The 22,943-nt window shown below is 40.3% G+C and overlaps 2 protein-coding genes and 1 long non-coding RNA gene across 5 annotated transcripts in view; 1 reads left to right on the top strand and 2 right to left on the bottom strand.

Moving 5' to 3' along the window:
* Nucleotides 1-8,492, bottom strand: part of LOC105148445 (protein groucho) — a 29,986-nt gene extending 21,494 nt beyond the window's left edge. Inside the window, exon 1 of one of the 3 annotated variants that reach the window (XM_011060166.2) lies at nucleotides 7,926-8,492. In XM_011060166.2, coding sequence (XP_011058468.1) covers nucleotides 7,926-7,991 — 66 coding nt within the window. In that variant the 5' untranslated portion in view covers nucleotides 7,992-8,492. The remainder of the gene's footprint in view (nucleotides 1-7,925) is intronic. The other 2 variants (XM_011060167.2, XM_011060165.2) reach the window with 2 other exon arrangements.
* A 2,663-nt stretch (nucleotides 8,493-11,155) lies between these two features.
* On the top strand, nucleotides 11,156-15,206 carry LOC105148444 (uncharacterized). Its single transcript, XR_846429.2, has 2 exons — nucleotides 11,156-11,977; nucleotides 15,058-15,206. It is a non-coding gene; the product is annotated as an uncharacterized LOC105148444 (long non-coding RNA).
* A 284-nt stretch (nucleotides 15,207-15,490) lies between these two features.
* LOC105148443 (uncharacterized) lies at nucleotides 15,491-22,897 on the bottom strand. Its single transcript, XM_011060163.2, has 20 exons — nucleotides 22,465-22,897; nucleotides 22,125-22,245; nucleotides 21,809-22,018; nucleotides 21,524-21,728; nucleotides 21,192-21,301; nucleotides 20,826-21,105; nucleotides 20,613-20,736; nucleotides 20,327-20,527; nucleotides 19,992-20,202; nucleotides 19,794-19,916; nucleotides 19,504-19,717; nucleotides 18,812-19,074; nucleotides 18,572-18,724; nucleotides 18,415-18,505; nucleotides 18,203-18,329; nucleotides 17,804-18,110; nucleotides 17,602-17,735; nucleotides 17,311-17,520; nucleotides 17,095-17,232; nucleotides 15,491-16,929 (listed from the first exon to the last, which is right to left on the bottom strand). The coding sequence occupies exons 1-20, from the start codon at nucleotides 22,525-22,527 to the stop codon at nucleotides 16,504-16,506; spliced, it is 3,711 nt and encodes a 1,236-aa protein (XP_011058465.2). The 5' UTR covers nucleotides 22,528-22,897; the 3' UTR covers nucleotides 15,491-16,503.
* Nucleotides 22,898-22,943: the final 46 nt, after the last annotated feature.

Consider the following 22,943-nt stretch of genomic DNA (forward strand, 5'->3'; position numbering starts at 1 on the left):
ATGAACAGAATGCTTGGTCTACCATGCATGTATATCGTTGTTCGTAAATCTTCTCAATCGTGAAACGAATTAAACCGTTAGTAGCAGTGCCGATGTCGATTCCGGCGGTATCGCAAGCGCGATCGAGTACCACTGGCGGCCGGGCAAACAGCACTGTATCGTATTTGTGTGCTTAGCCCGGCAAATGTTAGCCAGCATATCGCTTATGGTGCTTGTTGAGCGAGGGTGATGGTCGATAGTTTCCGTAGCGGCGGTGGCGGGAAGGGCAAAGAGGACTCCTCGCTCGCGCATTTCTCGTAGCGGTACAGGTATACGGCATCGCGTTCGCGTCGGTTTAACGCCGATCCGACGACGTGGACATGAACGAACGAACGAGCGAGCACGAATCCATACGTCGTGTTTGTCCATCCGTCCATATAGGGCCGTGTTTGTCCTTGCCTCTCGCTGTTTGAAGAACGTCGGGATCCCGGTCTGTGCAAACTCCTCATTATTGTGAACAGTGTACACGAGGCATAAACGCGCGTGCGCGCTCGCTCGGCTCGACCGAAGTTACACGTGTCAAGTCGCGCGTCACGTGCGCGCACGTTGCACACATGATCGCAATACTTTTTTCCCCTCTTTTTTTCCAGGCGACGGAAACAAAACCCGACGCGTTGGCCCGTGCGACAAAAACGATCCCTTCCACCCTCCATAGGAGGAAGACAAAAAAAAATCGTGGAATCTCTGGAGACCCGAAATCTCGTGATTCCCCGCTCGCGCCGATTCTTTCTCGTACTCTCGTTTCTTTCCGTCAAGATTTCTTTTACGATCGATTACAGTTCACATGTTATAACGCGTTTTTCTAAGGTTGCCTCCCGTACTGTGAATTTTGAAAATTTATGGTCTACCAGAATTTATGGTCTGCCACAAATTCCTCATCTTAAAATTGCATAACGTTTTTTCCTGATTTCTAAACAAAATTTTATGATTTTTTCCTAATATTTTGAAATTTTTTAAATTTCGTCCTGATTTGGAGACTGTTATATATTTTGTTGAAATTTAACATAGCAATGTAAATTACTATTAACGTTGCTGACACTACTTGTTATTTAATTGTTAGGTTGCTGGTATTTCAAAACTGCATAGATGTGATATATGCATATTAAACTTTTTTAAAGCCAAGAATTTTAATTTTTCAGAAAATTTTGCGAAATTTCCTGATTTTCAGTTTTGTAACATGTATTTTTTATACTTTATATATGTAATTATAGATTTTCAGTACTCGCAGGAAATAACGAACACAACCTAAAATGATACATCTGTTTAAATAAAGTTTAAATACGTTTATGAAATATATAACGCGGTGATTTAGAATTTTATTATAGATGATTTTGAATTAACGACAGTAATTAAAAGTAAGTCGTCTATAACGCGCGTACTAAAAAGTTTCTTATTCATTACGCCGTCGTCAGCCTAATTACGCTTAAGAATCGCTCAGTGTCAATATTTTACATTGATCTTAAAACATTTTGAAAAAGAAATTCAGTGAGAGCGGCGAGAGATTAAATAGTCGGGCGAGCGTTTAATATTCTTAGGTATATCTGATCTGACGACTCCAGGTCTTAAATTGGAAAACGTCGACAATCAAATCACTCGAGTCGAATGAGCAGATACCGTTTTTCCAGATTGATTAGCTACGAATTAAATAATTAAATACACTCTCACGAAGACTTGATATTGCGTCGCTTCGATGATAGAAATCTTTATGTTCGAAAATCTTTAACTAATTAATCACAGACTTTATGATAAGAGATAATTTTACACGTCTAGACACAAGATTCAGTGAAAAACAGATATAAAAATAGATATGAAAAGAAAAAATGAAAAAAAAACATGACAAAAAATTAATGTATATATAATAGATAAAAATATAGATAAAAGTAATATATATATATATATATATATTTAAAAATCGTCTTCCTTTTCCTAAAATATAGATTTTTACTAATCTGTTCGATTACACACATATTTTTCAGATTTGATGATTTTTCTATATTAAAGTATTTTTTTTTCTTCTTTTACATTAAAAACACGATCTTCAATGAGATATGAGTCTCATCAGAGATTTACATCATCTTCTTGGAAGATGGACTGTTCACCAGCAGTTGAGAAAATTGCTGCTGCTTATCCACTTATCTGCGCACCTATCACGATGTAATAAAATTTTTACTAAAAATGGCATCCAGTACTGGCCTGAATTATGACCCAGCGATTTAATACCTATCTCATTATTCACAAATCGTGAAAATAGTAATTTCTCTATCGTATTTTGAATAGAGATTTTTTCTCCTCAGAAAGAATATATTCCGAGATCCATCCTTTCGTAAAGTGCGAAGGCATAACCGGCTTAGTTTAGCAAAAATTAGTATAAGCTCCGTATACCTTTATAAATACCAAGATTTCGAAGATTCTCGATTCGATCTGGACAATAGATTTAATTTCTATGGGACAGTCGTTTCAAGGGACGCAAGATTGTCGGTTTAAAGGGCTCAATGTTATCACGAAAGAATCAATACATGAGTAGATATGTATGCAAGTGTGTATGTGTGTATGTGTGCATACAAGACGAAGGTAGGAGAGCGAGACAAGGAGTATCCGTTGAAACTTTCCGTTTGGGGTTTCGTAATGATCGACGGGCCGGTTTGCCCGGAAATAATATTTGTACAGCTTGTACGTAAACAGCCCTGGCGGCCCTGCAGAGTGCCAATAACCACCGCCTGTGTCAACTCGGTCAAGCACCGGAGCATCACGACAAGGATGGCGGCGACGAGGACAACGGCAACAACGACAGCAACGATGACGAGTCATGATACTAATCGTCTCCAGGGATCGAAAGCATCGGTGCAGTGTATGATGGTGATGACGATGACGCCGAGTCATTCGATCTTTTGGTCGCGACTATATAAGGTTACCAGCCGTACTCTTTTAACTTTTAAGTAGGTAAGTGGAGTGCTCTAAATATCCCAAACAAATTTTACTTTTATAGTTATATTTTTTAATAGTAAATACATGATTAAATTTACATTATTTTTATATTCTTATGAGATAGAAGCATGTAAAAATAAACTTAACTTTAAGATTTTTTATAATCTTAATTCTTTTTATTTTTCTTTTCTAAAATAAGGTTTTTAAGATGCTGCCTATCTACTTAAAGGTTAAGAATATTCTTTGTATTCTTTTTGAGAAGTTGAAAAATTTTTTATCATTAATTAAGGAGGGTTCGAATTAAAGTCGAAATGTACAGTTGATGAATGAAATTTAATTATGATATATTAAAGTAATTTATACGAAGGTGATTGCACATTGCTTATCGCACCAATTCCTAACAACATTTATTATTGACATTTTTATCATTAATTAAAATTTTATATTTATAAATTTATATTAACAAGAATTGTCAATAAAAATTTTACGTTATTAAAATTATTGTTTATTTGACTAAATTAATTTAGTTAAATGAACCATTTTTTTCTTAGTTATCTACATTTAATCGATTTAACGCATAAATTATAACCTTTTTTTTCGCCTCCTAATTATCATATTTTCTTAAAAAGTATATATATATGTATATATATATATACTTATACTCTTTTCTTGTGATTCAAATACAATAACTCTAGTTACGACAGATAAGTAGTAGCCACGAGCTCTCTTTACGTTATTCTCGTCCCATCGCAATTTACGTCACGCGACGCGAATTAATCAAAAACGTCAGACTTTTTCGATAATCAGTAAATTCGTTACTGTCATGTAAATACGTAATTCAATTCCCGTATAGATTACATCGATTACAATATTCTTTGAAAATTGAAGGCGTTTTCATCTACGTCGACGTTTTAATTGACTCCGCTTGCTTTACGCGTCACTGCGCGATAAAATTGTACGATGTGTTATTAAAAATGTGACGCATCTCACGTTTCGTTCGCCACAATTTTCATTGTCTGAGAATCTCCACGTGTACGAGTGTCAGCGAGAGTGAGAAAAGGAGATAGAAGACGAGGTGGCCAACCGTTTGCACGTGACGAGATTTATAATGCTCGCGCCAATTGCATGTAACACGCTTCGCTCATTCCACGGTGTAATTCATCGCGGTGTAATTACCAATGCATATTGCGGTTCTGCGGAAACGCGCGCGCGCGCGCGAGCGAGCGAGCCTGCGGCCCGCAAATTTCGTGGTACACGCGCGATATCGTTTTGCGGTATCTCTCTTCCTCTCTCTTACTCTTTCTCTCTCTTTCTCTGTCTCGTCTCGATTTCAATTTTGTCCCCGTCTCTTCTCGTCGCGCCGACAAATAATTACAACGGGAGATCGGTCTGTATCGTCGCTGGATGAAACGCTAATGAGATCGTTCCATCGCACGCTTGTGAAAGTAGGTATAAGCGCAGATAAAAATGACACAAGAGGAGAGTACGAGGAATAAGTAATTAAACACATATTTCGTTCTCTATATTCGTAACATAAAAAGATTGAGTATTTTTAGTTAAATTAGTCGATTCGTCCGAGTTTCTATACTTTCTTCAAAGAAATAAGTCATCTCCGTCGCTAATGTAATATTTTTTGATTAGCGAGAAGCGAGAAGTTATATTGCAAGATTTACACACAGAAAAATATATGCGATGTATGTAAGTAATATAATTACTTGTTCAAGTATTTCAAAAGTTCTTATCTCTAAATCTGTCATAAATCCATCACAAGCATTAAATTATTCAAAATATATTCTAAATCCTCTAATAAATATTTTAATCAAGATTATTAAATTAAACAAATTCAATTTGCTTATTATATAAAGTCGCTTCTTCGATTAATTTTAATAACATTCTAAATAAAAATAAATTCTTGTTTCGGGTTCATATAATAAAATGGATATTTTTTAAATGTATATTTTAAGATTATTATCAATCTTTGTTAAAGATAAATATCTTTGTTAAAGATAACCGTTACTTAAAAAAAGGAAGAAAAATTATTAATCGAGTGATCATTTTTCTTAACAATAGAACGATATGTTTCTGCGTGTACTTCGAGGAAAACGGCGAAAAATCCGCTGCAAAGTCTCGATGTGCTATCCGACGCGCATTTATATTCGCATTAGCCGCGAAAAATGCGTCTCTGCATTCAGTGTCAGCGTCACGCGACCGCGAACGTCGCCGGTTAATCGCGCGGCGCCGAGCGTCCGTGCCGCGCGCTCTTTTTTTCTCTCTCGCGCGCCGCCGGTTTACTCTCTTCCACCGCACTTTTCCATTTGACTCTATTTTTTTCGTCGCCTCGCTTTTCCGGGCGGTCGCGGGTAATCATCGGAGCCGCCGTGTGCGCGATGGCAGCTATAGGATATGACGCAATTGCGGATACCGAGCGCGGGCGGCCGCGGCCCTCCTGGTGGCCCACACCCGTTCCGCTCCGCTCCGCGTCGCGTCGCGTCGCCGCGATATATAGATTTATTTTCGTCGTTTTCGCGTACGAGCTTTTCCGCTTCGGCTCGCCGGGTGTTTACAGTCGAATGAAAATTTGCTCGGCAGCCAAATATTTTTCCGTCGTCGCTCGGCTCTGTCCGCGTTTCACTCTCGCACTCCTCTTCCTCCTTCTATGCTTTCCTCTCTCCATATAACGTAGGTCAATTTCATCGGCGCGTATTTATATATATACGGGTGCGGCTAGATATTTAGCGCAGGAATCTGTACGTGCGTGCGTGCGTGCGTGCGTGCGTGCGTGCGTGCGTGCGTGCGTGCGTGCGTGCGTGACGAGGGCACGGGATTATCAAGCATTAGTCGAGAGGAAGAGAAGGGAGGGAATCAGTAGAAAAATAAATAATTGCCGGAAAGAATTTATTGGTCTAAGCTCCGTCGGCTTGGAAAACATCGGCTACTTTTTAATTATCTCGTTAGCTCGAGAGTGACGTTGACAGCGGCGGAGAAATAATGCGATTCGTAGGTACGAGCGATGCGTATCTGGTAATAACTAATAACTGCGCGGCGGATAGATATCGATCGATTAACTCGAAATAACGCAGTTCATAGACACGTCAGACGCAAGGAGGAAAAAAAAGAGGATGTAATTTTCTTCGCGATTGATCATTGCAGATAGATACAAATAGATTAATCTGTCTCTATAATTGAACTCGCCACAAGTCCGGGAGGATGGAGCAAAGTACGTCGGAATAACTATAATGAAAGCGTGAAAGAATGCGAGAGAGCGAGTATTAGAGAGGATATATAAATTGAAAAGCAAATGGTAAGAGCAATAATATAGTCAACGGCGATCTTTGTGTTACACAATAGTGTCCCTAGAAATAAGAGCCTGGTCAACGTTTCAGTTTAATAGAAAATGACGTACGTGTTGTGCACTTACACAACTGTACAAACGCACTGTATTCACATATTTGCTTTTCAATTTTTTTCACACATTCAGTCATCTTTTGATTGGTTCCGCCGTTTTTCATCAAGACAATAAAACATAGGACAATATAGGCCAGAGTGTTACCTCTGGGGACTCTGGGGATATAGTGTTACAATGTAATCGTTGACGCTTGTAATTTTCAAAAAAATTGACGCTACGTAGGACGGATTGAGGATTAGGGACTTCCTGAAGTCGATTATTTACAGTGAAATCTAATGGGACAATAAGTAAACAGAAAAAAAGGTCATCTGTTCACCAAAATTGGAGAAAGTTAAATTTTCGGGAATTGACAATTCACGATACGCCACATGATGAATCGATTCATCTCGCTCTTGCCGTTTCTTTTCTCTTGCCATATAATCTTTACATGGCGCTTGCAAATGGACTTTATTCTCCGTTCAGTTCGTACATAGATAACACAAATTACTCGAAATACGAGACTTTATCTTATCGACGTAGAATGTCCTTCGATAATCGCGTTTCTTTCGAAATACACTTTACTTTGACCACTTACAAGTTTCTTTTGCTGGTCATCGTTTGTCGCCACTATCCAGTTTTCAATATTGTATCGAGAAAAATGTTTTGGTTGTTTCAACAAATACAAACAAAACAAATTCTAATCATACAAATGAGATTTTTAATTATTGTAATTAAATTTCTGCAATTAATTGGAACGTTTAATAGATTTAACTATAAGTGTCTGTATCTTTCTGGTTGAATGATTATAATTTTTGTCCAGTATATATTCACGTAATAATTGTACAATCGTTATCAGTTGTTAAATTACAATTTTTTAATTAATTAATTAAAATTCTCTCAAAATAAAGGAGAAATTTATAACTATAGATATAAAGATATTCTTATTTGTTTTACAAAACTCTTTATTTTGATCTTCTAATTCTGAATTGTTTACAATTAAGTTACCATCGTGAGATCAACTTTAATCTCGATTCAATTTCTCTCTTTCTAATTAAACAAAAATTTCTTCAATCATTTCTCCTTTACTTTGAAAGAATTTTTATTGATTTATTTAAAAATGTTAATTTAATGATTGATAACGATTGTACAATAATTACGAAACTGTACACTGGAAAGGTCTTATTGCATTAATTTAATCAGAAAGATTCTAAAAATTAGAAAAACAGTAAGTTAAATCAAGATTAAAATTAATAGAAATCAATATAATTGAGCCTTGGAAAATTGTCGGGCCTTAGAAAATTGCCTCGGCATTTCTACGAACAATTCAATTGATTCGAAAACGCTTAAAAAATTCACAATAAATTGCGAGGAGAAAACTTCCTGTATATTCAAATAAACAATCTTTTGTTCCTCTCGGAAATAGCGGGAGAAATCATACGAACAATTAAAAGCATTCATGGGGACATTCCGGGGGAAGTTCTTCCTTCGCGGGAAACGCAATCTAAATTTTCCGTATCTCAACGTCTTCATCTCTTTTCCCCGGTAAAGAATATAAGAATTGAGAAATCATACGTACCGGATGTCTAGCTGCGGCTGCCACAGCTGCCGCCGCCGCCGCGTTCATGCTGGCACCGGGATACATAGCTGGAGTATCCGAAGTTTTTTTTTTTTTTTTTCCGTCACACACGTCACTACCGCGCCTCGTGAAGAGCGAGACTCTCACCGTCGCACATCACAGCCGCGAAGCGCGTGTAAACAGAGAATCGGGGGAGGGAGAGTTGATAGAAGGGGGAGGGGGGAGTAGGAGGAAGGGTCAATTCACTCTGGCACTCATGATCCGCCTCGGCGTGGCGCTGGAATTCACAAATCGCGCGGATGGTGACTACACGTGGAGTATTCGCGAGTCGCGCATGAGTACGGCGTTCCTACACACGCACGTACGACACGTACGGAGGGGAACCTCACGTGAAGAGGCTCGGTGACTGTCGGAGAGTAGTCAAGACGTGTCGACGTACTCCCTAACGATGATATACACGATACGATGCGCACCCGACAACGCGCGTGTGTTAACTGAACTGAACCGGGCCGTCGCCGTCGCGTCAGGGCAGTCGCCGACGTCACTCGCCGCCAAGGAACGTTCGGCCCGCCACCTTTCGGACGCTAGGTGTCGCCCGGGTACGCCTTCCACGTGCTCCTCTCCTGTGAAGGGGAAATATTTCTGTTTTCGACAAATGTTCCGTCGGAGTTTGAAACCTGCGGGATGTCTGCGAACGCAAGAAGCCCCGTGGTGAGGAAAAACGTTGGCGGAATCTTAACGGAAATCCTTTTCGTCGAGATTTCTATGAGACTTCGGTGTCCGAACGTAGAAAAGTATAGTATACCTGGGGATTCAATGAAGATATAAGAATTCAAATGATAATTTATCGACGCGCTCGAACGAGACGTACGAGAGGCTTATAATGGGACGGTTTGAGAATCTATAATTTTCTAAAAGAATGCAGAATCTAAGGGCACGAGCAGATTCTTGCGCATAACGCATAATGCATAAGGCAATCAACTAATTAGACTCTTTTATTTCATAAAAAAAGAAGGAAATGAAGGACTCTGATTTGTTCATTTTCTTATGCATTATGTAAAACTCTGTGCTTCCGCTCTAAGATAAAAAAAGAAAATACATTGAGAAAAATGTTTGATACGTGTAACTATTTATTTTTATTTAAACAAAAATTGTTGTTTTAATCAAAATTTGATTATTCCAACAATTAGAACAACACAATTTTTAAATGAAAATATAAGAAAGTTTTTGTTAGTTAAATATCAACAAAATAAATGGTTATACGTACCAAAACATTTCTCTCAGTACAACACGTGATGCCGTATTTCAAAAAGAGTTTCATCGAAAAAAATGCAACAGTTCCTATACTGAAAGAGAAAAAAAAGGTGACCGTAAAGCATGTTTTGCACGTGTTTTAAGCAAATATAATCTGCTGAGTCAACTTCTCAAAATATGTTCCTGAAGATTAAAAGAAGAATTTCAATTTGGTAAGATAATTTCTGTAAGATGATAATTTCTATAGGAGTTTTACGAAGGACACTACAGAAAAAGAAAGATTTAAAACATTTTAAAGTATCTTCCAAAAGAAATAACTGAATGTGAGACAGATATATCGATTGACAAAAAATTAAAGAGCCGTCACACTTGCATTAAAATAGTATAATAAATGTAACTTCAAATTGAAAAGAATAAAGAGTATTCATACTCTTAGAGTAAATAGACATATTATACTGAAAACCTTTTACAATTAGAAGAATAGGCGTAACGAAAGAGACTAAAGGACAATACTGTGTCTACAATGGCTTGGTTACACCGTACGTTTTAGACCGCTACCTACACACGATGTAATCTATAGATTAAACAAGGACACCTAGCGGCCCAAACGTACAGTGTAAACTAAATCATTGAGAGAAAAAATACGTAAATAAGAAAAAAAAGAATAACTTCGTCCCTGTCGACTGAACTATGTTGAAACCTCGAAACAGATTACTATGTAATGCTTTTCTAAAGAGGTATATCGATAATTTGTTTTTTTCTTCTTTACATTCCTCTTTCACTTCTGTGAACGTGTTCATGGCTCTTTGCTGTCGTTATCATTATACATATTTATATATATACTTTTGGGATATCATTATCGCGTTCGAGATAGGTGCACGCTGTATGGGATACACTATTATCGGGTCGTACTGTCAAAATGGTGCGCTCGGCAGAAAACGCCGCTGTCTCATTATCTCACGCCTTATCGACATTCCGCTCGGACGGACGGACTCTGAGAATAAAGAATGTTACGACTTAAAAAGATAACCGCGTATAAGCGATGCAAAACTAAGTGGCGCGATAATGACTCGCGTCTCGTTTACTCCCGGGAATGCGTCCGGATCTCGCCCGAAGAGAAAAATTCCGCCGGTCTTTATCGTTAGCGTTATCGCCCCCGCTATACAAAACATAATATTTTTCTATAACCGAGCTCTCGATCGACTCGGCGTTCATTCTGGATACACGCTCGAAACACGTTCTTCTCTTTTTCTTAACGGGATTAGTTTTGTAAGTACAAGAGAACGTCTCGTTTATCGAGCTTATCGATCTTTTTTTTATCAGTCACTCGTCACTTTCGAGCTTTTGTACACTAATTATCGGTATTGAGAGCACAATACTTTTTCAATCGCGCGAGTAGTTATCAGTATCGATTCCCAACACTTTCGCAAAAATCATCGTATATCGGTATCGTAGATTATCGTGATAATAGATAAAAAAAAAAAATTCTGCAGACTTTCTTTCAAACCATTTGTCCGATGATGAATCTAGACAAAGTGTTTCTAGTCAAACATGTTTTACAATGTGATTGTAAAAAATATATTATCATAGAATCACTGATGACAGAACTGCCGAAGATGCTAATTTGATAATTTTCTATCTCTGTTTTCGGTGAATGAAAAATTATTTTGATATTATTTGTATTATATTTACATATTTTCAATATTCTGTATCAATCTTTCCGGTGAACAGACTGCATTTCGAAAGCCATCGAAAAAAAGTATTGCAACCTTTCTGTGAAACCAACTGTACATTTAGCAAAAAAGAAAAAAAACTGAAATTATTAGTGGCATCAAAAATGGCACTTTGGTATTATTTGTGTCATTAGAATTATTTGTATTATATTCACATATTTTCAATATTCTGCAGTCTATCTAATGCAAAAAAAAATTGAAATAATTTGCGGGGCTAAAATGGTATCATCATTTCTAGTATTAAAAACGCATGATTTCAATTCTAACGATGATACGCTTGTGTACTTTCTCTTTTTTTTTTTTTGGACGCACGATTTGTCCTGGAAAATATTTCGAGCCAAAGAACCTTCGTTCGTCGCGCCCCTCGTCGGTGAACCGGATACGCGCCACCATCCATTCGCTTTCGAGCGCGCATTCGAGCGGTTGACTCGTCGAAAAACGTGTTAATTGGCATTATTCCGAGCGGTTGCAACGGCTGCCAATTGGCTCGGTCGTAAATCGGCGCGAGATACAGAACGTCGCTCGACATGCGCGCGTGCGTGCAAACGCGAAGCGACGACCTGACGACCTGACGACGCGAATTCCGATTTGGTCGCTTCCCGCGTTCCCGGAATCATTCTTTCCTTTGGGACCGCACGAACGAAACTGTCGACGATCGATCGAGCCTTTTCCTTTCGTCACGCTCGAAATCCCTGCCTCGAATCTGTCATTTCTAAATGCACGGCGTGCAAAAATCTTTCTCAAGCGCACGTTCCACGAACCGCGAATATTTCAGACAATTCCAAGTCGATCTTTTCTTGGCAAAAGTGTAGCCGACTCGAATCGAATACGTCGAAAACGTTCGCAGTTTGACAGAGAAAATGACAGAGTTGCGATCCGGATAGGATGTTATGAAAATGAGGGAAGCTTGTGCGTTCGCGTATCAAAAACGGAAGAATGGTAGCGAGAAAGAAAAAGGGAAAGAAAAAGCATAATTTATATAATGCACTGGGATAAGTCCCTTCAAGCGCTAGAATCACCATAATCCAAAGTAAAGCCAGAAGGAACAAAAAAATATAGTAAGACGTAAGTAGTAAGCAAATTGGTCAACCACAATAGAGAGGACCTTATGTTTTCAACTATGACGAGCTTATTGTTTACGTCTTGGTTCTTTACGTTTTTCTATGTTTCTGACTTAAGATTCAGAAGTATTAATATATATTTTTAAAAGAAAGCAAATAAATTAGAGCAGATAATAATTAGTATATTCTAAATTTCTTGCAGTGACTCTAAGAAAGTGAAAAGACAATTACCCTTGAAAACAATTGAAAATATTTCACTTCTTGAAAGAGACAATTTTCACTCTTTTTGGAGTGAATTTTCACTTCATAGTGAAATGTCATTTTTTTGGAATGAGATTTCACTCGTTTGAAGTGAAAATTCACTCTAAAAAGAGTGAAAATGGTCACTTTTTTTTCAAGAAGAGTGATCGTATTTTTTTTGAAGTGAGATTTCACTGCAAGAAATTTAAAACGTGTATATTACATGTGTGTACGTGTGTGTGTACACATATATGGCATATAACACGATTTCTTTCTCGCGCTCTTCTTCTCCCCCTCCCCCTCTCACTATACGTGCATATGCATGTGTGTACATATAGAAAGAGAGAAGAGATCGCGAAGAAGAAATCACGTTACATACCGTGTAGGTGCGACGCGGAAAAAGCTCTCGAGCTTTCTCCCCGTCTCTCTCGTGCTTCGTCGACTCGACAACAAGCAGCTCCGCAACTGCAAAAAAGCTCTCGGAAAACTCGGGCCACGGAGCCGTCTATCCGCGCGTGATTACGCGCGCAGTAGGTACACACTATCGACATTCGCGCGTGTGTACGTATATAGGTACGCGCGAAAAAAAAGATTTTGCAAGCATTTTCTCGCGTTTCGCGCGAAGGAAAGAAGAAAGAGAGATTGAAAGAATGAGGGGATAGGTAGATAAAGAGAAAGACGATCGTCATTAGCGCCGGGACGCCATTACACGCGAAAAAGAAAAGTACGTATGACTTATTCGCGCCTTCCTCCTTTACCCCTTTCCGTTAATATATATTCGCCTCGGTGGAGAAGTATCGGTACGCGCGCGCGAGAGAAAGAGAGAGAAAGAGAGAGAGAGAGAGAGACAGACACGGCCTGTTACTTTTCATCTGTCAAATCCATTGGAACGACGCGGGCTGCGGAAAGAGCTCCCGGTGTAGAAGATCGAACCAGAGTCGGGAGGGTACGAGAGCGAAACGATAAGGTGGTCGTCGTCGTAGTTGTGGAATGGAGGGTCACAGAGAAAAGAGGAGAAGAGAGTTAGCTCCGGTGGTACGCGGCGCGAAATGCTCTTCGCTGATTTCCTTTTCTAAATATGGCCGCCTTCGTGTACCACGTTTTCTCTCGCTCTTCCTCTCCCTCTCTTTCTTTACTCGTGTATATACCGACGCGACGCCGCGCGCCGTAACCGGCCCTGCTTGCTCGAGGTTCTACTTGATTGCCAAGGCGTCTTAACCTCGGCCTCGTAGCAGCAGCGGCGGCGACGACGACGGCGGCGACGGCGGCAGCACTAGCAACAGCAGCTAAGCACCAGCAGCAACGAACGGCGGAATCCGCGCGGACCGGCTCGACTTGAAGACTTTGGGAGACGCGCCAAGTGCGCCTATAAGAATCGCGTTCGATGCGACGTGGCCAACCTGCGTGCATAAAAATACACGGCGACGCCCCATAGTGAATAAAGAGGCGTCGTCGAGCGGCGAAAAAGACCAATCCGATCGAAAGAACGACGGCCCGGCGACCAATCGCGCACGTTGTCGCAAGCCGCGGCCGACAGCTGGTCGTCGAGTCCGCGCGGATATCGTATACTCTCTACCTGCCTTTATTATGCCTTTCTACGCGCTCTTCCCCCGCGAGCCTTTCGACCGACGACCGCGCGGTGTGTACGCCCGTGTACGTACGTGTGGACGTGGTATACGCGCGGTACGTGGTGTAAGCGCGGTATACGCGGTCGAGGATATACCCCGGCGGCGAATGACGAGGGGGATAGGAGAGAAGGAGAGACGAAAGGGAAGCTGTATTCCCGTTGGTCTCTTCTGCTCCAAGCGCGGCAAGGGAGAATCGCCGAGTCGCGACGCGGGAACATCGCCGTCGTCATCGTCTTCCGTCGTCTTTCCGTCGCCTCGCAGCGGAAAAAAAAAACGAACCCTCGAAGAAACTGAGGAACGTCAGCCGTGTTCCTCGTCCGCGACCAATTAATACCGACGCCTCTCCTTTCCGGATCGTTTCTCGAAATTATGGTTCGACGACGGTCGGTCGGGAGTTGGAGGGAACATTTGGTCGAGCGTGTATAACGATCTTTCTCCCCCCTCCCCCCTTCTCTCTTCTCTCTCTCTCTCTCTTCCCGCGGAAGAAGATATTACACGGCGTTACGTTGTAATTCGTAATTCGCGGCAAGATCGAGCTTACGCTCGACGGCCGAGGGAATGGCCTCTGTTGTCGTCGCGAATAAAGTCTCGCTTCGTATCGCTCGCGTATCGCTTGATCGCAATGTAATGCTGCTGATGATTAAAGAACCGCTTTACCTTAACACATGTGCACGGTTGATGGAATCGCTGCGGAATCTGATCTCATCGATCTATATAAGAGTTCTCGAGAGTGACCGCGATAATAAACGCGCAGTACGTTTCTCGCGGAAATTAAATTACATTTGTTTTCATTGCCGTTCTGTAAACACTACGATTATCGATCAGGAATTTTCGTAATCCCGATTTTTCCAGATTGCGCGCGCGCAAATAGGATTACCGCGGAATCGAGTGAAATTTGTCCTCGTTAGTCAGAGATACTCGAAATCGGATTTATGAACAGCCCCGCACTCGAACGGAATTCGAATAATAATGTCGCCCTGAAGTGACGACGACAATGTAGCCACGGGTTAAAAATTGCTAGCTATCCCTTTTCTAATTCGATACGATTACCATCTCGATAAACGACCTCCCTCTCTCCCTTGACTCGTGCGATTATGAAAATTTAATCGACAGTATCGGGTTCGCGGAGGTGAACCGAACGTAAAGCGATCCGATTCCTCGGCGAGCGTGATGGTCAGTCATGCGTGTAATAACTGATTGCTCTTACGTATTACAGATGTTACGTGCCACGATGGTACCTAGCAGTAGACAGCGATACCATCTATTTCTTTGAACTTTCTGTAATCGACTTCGATTATTCGATAAATTAACGAGAAATTAGAGAAAAAGATGAGAAATAAATAAAATAGACGATTAATGAAATGATGTGGCTCGTTAATCTCTAATTTATTTTACTTTTCCATAAATATTCTAATATCGTCTAAATGTCTAATTATCGTGGAGACAATTACTTACTTCAAAAGCTGTTTACCTATCAAAAGGGTGTTTTGCGTTAATCTCTGGTATTAAGCCGCATTCACCTTTGTCTTGATATTGCCACGAGAATTCTATTCCCGATCGTGTTATGAATTACTTATCCAAACGACATTACTCATTGATCATGATCTTATCACTAAAAAGGAGGTACAAATCGATGCGGAAAGACAAAGGAAAAGGGATACACAACTTTATTGGTTTTTTTTTTCATTTCTCCATACAACTGGTTATTAGAACGATTAAACATACTTCACATATAGTACGTTATCATACCACGCATCGTACGCGTCAATTTGCCTGTTATGATGCGACACGCGCGTAGAGAACATACGTCATAAAAAGACATCGCTCCGAAAACGTCGAATCTCGCAAGAATTAATTATCTGCATGAAATACGCGTGCGCGCGATAAAATTTTTCCCGAAACTTACAACGCCACTGTTTATAAAATGTAACACTGCCAAACATGTGTTGAGCAAGAAAAAAAGAGGTATAAAATTCGATCTATTTCTTGGTCTACGATTGTTTTAAAGTCACGGCGAAAATTTGATTAATTAACTTAATAGGGACAGGCTATAGAAAAAAAATCTTTTTACGCAAGCGAAGAATTCAGACCAATTAGCAGGTGCACGGGTGCAAAAATCATAACTAGATGGGTGCGCAGTTAACAGTTTTTACATTTATGTATACGCAGGATATATATTGTATTTCTTCAGCGGAAATTAATGATGATTTCTCGAAATTAATGTTAATTTTTTATAAAATTGACATCAATTGATTTATCAATTTCCCTTGATACTTGAACTGATACTTGATGGAAAATTTGATTTCAGGAGGATTCTAAATATTATTTAATTATGAACTTAATCCAGAGAAGAGTTCTGTCAAAATGTGAATCTATTAATAAAGTGAATATTGATATGAGCATATAGATAACATGTAGATACATCTGCACCGTGTCGATCAGCCAGTTAAAAATACATTTGTTCTCTCTCTCCCTCTTTCCATCAATAGAGGGGAAAAAGAAATATATTTTTTTTTCTTTCTACGTAATTGTCCACGTGAGATTTCCTTCCTTGCGCGTCGATTCTCTCAGGACATTAGCCGACTTTCATTCATCGATACCTAACGTATCACCTTTAAGTTAATAACACAAGTCAGAGTACGATATTATATCTCGCCGCTGATTATTTCGGTGGACGTTCCTGATCTGCGAAATATTTGGTCGCATTCGGGAAGCGTAATGGATCCGGAAAATCTGGCGTGCCATATCGGCACGGATTTAAGCAGTCCCTGATTGCTTGACCAAATGCGCGACGCACAGCGGGATCCGCTGCGACAGCCACAGCGGCGCCTTCGACCTCCTCGACACCGGCACGACCGACTCCCTCTCTGACTAATCGTTCCATAGATGCTGCTATAGTCGAATGATTCGGCGTAGGGCTAACTAGTAACCGCGGTTTCTGTTGTTCGATCAACTTGCGACGTTTACTTGGTAGACCGCCTAGGTACGCGTCGCTAAACGTCGTCACGCCGCTGTTTGGTGTTACACCCTGCATTTGCAACTGCCTACGTTGTCTCACACCGTCTCGAGCGATAATTGGGACCCAATCCTAGGAAAATATATATCCAACTTATTAAATAAATACATGTTGCCAAATAAATATTATATTGAAACGTTAAGACTTTTAAATATGTGTTAAGAAATTTTTTACGGAAAATTTTTGTTATTAAAAATTAAATTCAATAAATTCTTTTTTTTATTCGTATTGACTTACCGAAGGTAAAGCTTCGTGGCCAGGGAATGTTTCCGGAATTTCTTCTCGGTCCTCAGGTAGGGAGCTTTCGCGTGGTGACTGTTGCTGTTGCTGTTGCTGTTGCTGTTGTTGCTGTTCTAGAGTCTCGGTTTCCATCGGCTATACATTTATAAAAAATATTTATTATCATATTATTATATCATAACGGTAAAAAAATGATAGGATAAAGTTGATTACTTCATCTTCTGGTTGCGCTTGTGTGGATTGGCGGGTCGACGTCGAGTATACCGACGACGGCTGGGATGATGCATCCCTGTACACCAAAAGCGGTATGATCTCCGAATCCGGGGGCTGTGGTACGCATAAAAAGTAAGTACGAAGATGGGTAATAAATCCATTCAACACCCATTGAAGAAGAGCAGGATTGCCACCATCCATCAAGTCACGCTACCAAAACAACCAAATCGCGTTAGTAGAAGACATAAGTAAATTTCTTCTCTAGTTTTCACATTTAAAATCAAGACTCACCATAAAACGTGTCGCAATCGCCTCCAATCCAGCTTGGCCGCCGCGTAGCGAGTATCGAAGTACTGTACAGATTTGATTGCACATGTTCATCAGGATACTCAATATGTCTTGTCCAAACCTAGTATCATCGATTCCTGTAAATTCAATATGTGTATTTGGTTGATTTTAAAATATACGCAACACGTAGTATTAAAATACCAACCGGTGTCGAATAAGATTCTAAGTATATCTCTTGCGTGGCGAGCAATCAACGATTCGACGGTTGCGCAAAGATCAACGCGGGATCCAATTCTGCCGCTGGTGTCTTCTTCGGACGCTAGAAGATTTTGAATGTGAGGCCGTAGTTGAGAAAGTAAACGCTCAGTTGCTTGTTCTTGAAGGGCGTCTGATGATGAGGCGCTCGAGAATGTATATTGTAGAAACTCTTGCAATGGTCTTCGAAGACGAGCAACGGGGCCCCACTGACCGAGACGTATTCTGATCAATCCGTCTAGAGATGTATTTTGTGCCTATATGAGATGAATTTCTCTTTAGTATTATGAATAATAAAAACTTCATATCGTGTAATAAGTAACACTAAAGTTGCAAGTGATGAACTTACCAGAACTACGAAGAGATCGACGAGGAAATTCGCCTCTCTTCCGGATTCGTGCGACGTAAAAAGATCCATAGATAGACCACCACCCTCTAACAAACTGGCCAATGATGGAGGATTTCCGATTAAACCACTGATCGTCAAAAGAAAAAAATTGCGCGATTAATGTTATGTATTCATAATGAACGATTCTTTGACCCTTTAATCATTTAACGTACCTATCACTTAAGAATCCTACGTGTATGTTATTATGTACGTTACCATGTACCATTTGCATTATATTCCCAAGATTTTCCATCAAATTTGGAACTGTAACATGATCAACGTCAATATCGATTAATATTTAAGTTCATGTTATTATAATATTTAAATTACCGTTATTATGTAAAGGTTGCGATTGACCGCTTGCCGATTGACTTAATATCTGTTGCAATAAAGTTACGAAGGGATTATTAGTAGTCGTTTCTGCATTTGTCGTTGATGTTACGTTCGCAGAAGTAGAGCTGGTGGTCGTAGTCGAAGTTGTTGCTAAAAATATTTTTCTAATTGTAGATATACATATTTACAAAAAAAAAATATTTTGATATTTTTTATATTTTTCCTCGTATTATCTACCAGTTTGATTAGTTTGATTCTGAGCGTCCGCTGTAGTTGTCGACGTCGTACGTGTTGTTTGCGAAGAAGTTGCCTCAGTAGTTACAGTAGTGCTTGGAGAACGGTATACATGGTGCGAGTTGCATGGAAGATAGGGATCAAAATCGAGGCCTAGTCCGATACTCATGCCGAGACCCATTGGATGAGCATGATGATGGAACACGTGCGGTCGCGATGTACTTCGAGTTTGTGTGGCGGTGGTAGGGTGAGTACCCGAATTACTTCTGTATATTTCACAAATATTTATTAGATGTCAGTATTTTAGAGAGTAAAGGCCATTCCACACAAACTTGCATAGCCGCATAATCATATGGATAAAGAAAATTATCCAATCACATTTATGTCATAAAGACAAACATAAAATACGATTGGATGATTTTCATTATGCACACGTTTGTGTGGAATGGTCCTAAGGGTTGCAGCACAGACTTTTGCATAACGCATAATACATAAACGAATCAATCAATTAGAAACCTTCCTTCCTTCCTCCCATTTCACAGAAAAGAAAAATTTTGATTGGTTGATTCTCTTATGTACTGTGCATTATGCAAAAGTCTGTGCTGCGGCCATAACTCGAAACAAGAAATAATGTCATATAAATCATAAAATGATTTCATGTTACAAAAATATTGTCAATATTGCCAATATTATACCGTGCTTGAGTGCTTTGACCAGCATTGGTGGTTCCACTGTCCATTGACGAAGAGATACCTTGTTGCGTTCCTGCAGTAGTAACGGGCTGATTTCTCGTGCTTATAGTTGTAGTAGTAATACCGCCGTGCACCATGTGTCCAGCAACAGCTTGCATAAAGTTTCGCATGAAATATGGCGGCGGTGGCGTGCCAAACGGAAACACATTTGTTCTACCTACAAAATGGAAAATGTCGAATAGGTAAGCGTTGTTTCTTTAAGTAAGCCAAATGTCATGCAATACACGACTTACGGGCGTTGTTGTTATTTTCATTGCCTGACGTGTTCTGTTCATTGCTCGATCCAGCATCTATATTGCTCTCGGAACTAACTTCCATTAGCACTTCAACATTATTCGGTAAATTGAATACTGTATCTAGAAAGGTAATATACATTTTTGATATACCGTCTAGCATTTTGTAGAATCGCATCATAATATAACGAAACGTACCGAAAGGTGATTGGCCCTGATCTTGTTGTGATCGTTCTGCATGCGACTGCGCCGTATTGTCGGATTCTCGCTCTTGATTACCCTCCTCAGTATTAACGCGCGATGAAGTTGTCGATCCCACGTTATCCGATTGCGCCTGATTACCAGATTCTGTTGTCTCATCGTTGCTGTTATTATTATTAGCACTGCGACCATTCAAACTAATATGCGCCTGTGTAAAATAAAAAAAAAAAAGGAATGTTGAAACAATATCAATTATATGGACAAATAGGAGCGGAATCAGTTATTTATTATTTTATTTCTTGTGTATTTTTTTTATTAATCGATATGCTCACCTCCACCTGGATCGGAATACCAGGCTGTAAAATAGCCGAGTGCTGTACTATTATCGGTCGGCATCGCAAGTTTCTAGGAGGTGATTGACTCATATCAATGATAATGTCACTCAGTGCGTGACAGCAATGCGACATAAAATGTAGAATTTCACTGACTCCATCCACTATTCTCTGATTCTCCTCAACGTTTTGCGATCCAGGCTAAATACAACGATTAGTCAGTTTTCAGTAAAGCAAAATTTTGTCTTAACGTATTTAATGATTAATACCGAAATCACTGACTTACCCCCGGTGGTAACGAAGGATCGAGAAGTGTAAGCATGCAATAACGTTCCAAGTATGGTCTCAATCGTTCTTGAGTGTTGCACAGTCTTTGTAATAATATTGCCATTTGTGGAGGTCGCGGGAGACTAAAAAATAAATAATTAACATAATCATATGTATATCATATGTATATCGTCTGCTAATTAACTTGACAAATATCTGAATCGATACATACTCCTGCTGAGTACGTCTATTTTGGTTAGGAATGCTCGATGTAGCCTCCGCGTATGTAGTCGTGTGTGCTTGTTGTTGCTGTTGTGATTGAGATTGCGACTGCGATTGAGATTGCGATTGCGATTGCGATTGCGATTGTGATTGCGACTGCGATTGTGACTGAGACTGTGATTGAGAGTGTGACTGTGATGATTGTGCATCATTTTGCTCATTCGCGTCGCTTGAAGCTCTAATATTTTCACCATTTACATTGCTGTCTACAAATCGTCGAGTAGTCACATCTTAAAAGAAGAGACACCACAATATGTAAAATTATACTAAAGTATTCGGAAAAAGTAATCGGAATCAAATCCGCAAATATACAAACCTCTGGCCAATGCAACTGCGCGTGCCCCGGCAGCTGACAACGCGGCTGTGATAACGACAGCGGCTGCCTCAGCGAGTCTAGCACCGTCATCTCTAGAAACGTCGTTGTTCCTAAAGAATTACATAAATGTTGGCTGCGTTCAGCAGACAAAACTGATCAGTGAGCACTTAAGATTTTTTAATACGATTGGATTTTGCCTTTAATTCTTTGCAAATCTAAATAGGAACCAATCATATTAAAGAATTACTGAGCATTCAATGATCAGTTTTCTTTGCTGAACACAGTCATTGTTGTGCGAGAAAATTTACAATTTAAATACTCATTCAACTCACTCATTTTGTTCGAGATGCTCTGAATCTTGCGGTTGCTGCTGTTGCTGTTGCTGCTGCTGCGTTGGCAATGGATAAAGTGGAGGCAGATCTAGAGGTGGGGCACTAGGATCATCCAGCCGATCGATTAGTTCATTCACACGATCGAGCATTCGACCAGCATGATTTAGTCTACTACCAGATAAACTGTTACTCAACTGCGGTATACCTGAGGGAGCCACCAAAATCACGTGTTAAGCAAAAGAGAACACATGAAAAAAGGAAAGAATAAAAAAAAATCAGCATTACCATGGCCTTCAACAATTTCTGCTGGTACAGACATAGCTCCCAGATACATCGCATTTCCATGCATCTGAGTGCGTGTAACTCGATAATGTGGTCTCTGCGAACTCTGCCAGCCCTGTCTGCCCTGCCCCTGTGTCTGTCCACCATCGTTTCCGTGTTGACCAGGCTGAGGCGGCGCACGTTGTACCAGATGTATGACTTTTCCATTGACATCTAAAGATTACATTGTATCAATGCATACCTGTCATGCTCTATATAACTTGCGACAAGTTATTTATATAAGTAGGTGTGTACAATATATATGTATATATATATATACCATAATCATTTAATTTCTTTTCATCTTGAAGTACTCGTCCACAATAAATCAACCTCTGCGAATCGGCTGGTACCGCGACGGACTCTGCTATGTACTCTTTAAAGCCACGTACCGTGATTTGCTTTAAGGGAGAGAGAATATGCAGAGATACATTATATAATTAAGCAAATAAGAGATCCACTTGGGTAATGGAGTACTCAAGTGTACGGAACAAGCCGTGTACGTTTCTTTCAGTTGTCTCCAGATGTTTCTAAGACACAGCTATAGACGCGTGTCGATCGCAGCGAACAGCGACGATCGACACGTGATCATAGAATCAGGAAAAGAGGGGGCGACTTACGTCGTCTTCCAGGGAGAAGACGTGATTCTGCGAGTCCAAGGTCTTGACTGTTAGGTCGATCATCCTCGTAGGGCGCGTAGCACGCGGATTCGGCTTCGATGAAAAACTTGGAGATGTCGTCGGATGGATAGCGACGACAAACGTAAAATGGCACCAGGATATCCGGGATACTCACAGATTCGGGCTACGGTGTCTTGGCACGATGTCTCTTCGGGTCGCGACTTCTCGTACTACTACGTTCGGCACGTTCGGCCAACGAGACGAGGAAAGAAGTGGAATCAGAAGGAACGAAAAACGTAGAATAACGTTTGTTGATCCTCGATTCCGCTCACTGCGCGTTCGCTCGTTTCGCTCGCTCACCCGTCACCACGTTCTCGCGCTCGGCCCTTGTCGCGAGTTTCATTACGTCGCACAATGTCGCAGGTCGAACGAAGGTGGCGCAAAGGGGGACGCGACGTTACCCAGAATGCCATTTTCGA

This window comes from Acromyrmex echinatior, chromosome 11 (genome assembly GCF_024713525.1).
Source record: "Acromyrmex echinatior isolate Ae372 chromosome 11, ASM2471352v2, whole genome shotgun sequence".
Lineage (NCBI taxonomy): Eukaryota > Metazoa > Arthropoda > Insecta > Hymenoptera > Formicidae > Acromyrmex > Acromyrmex echinatior.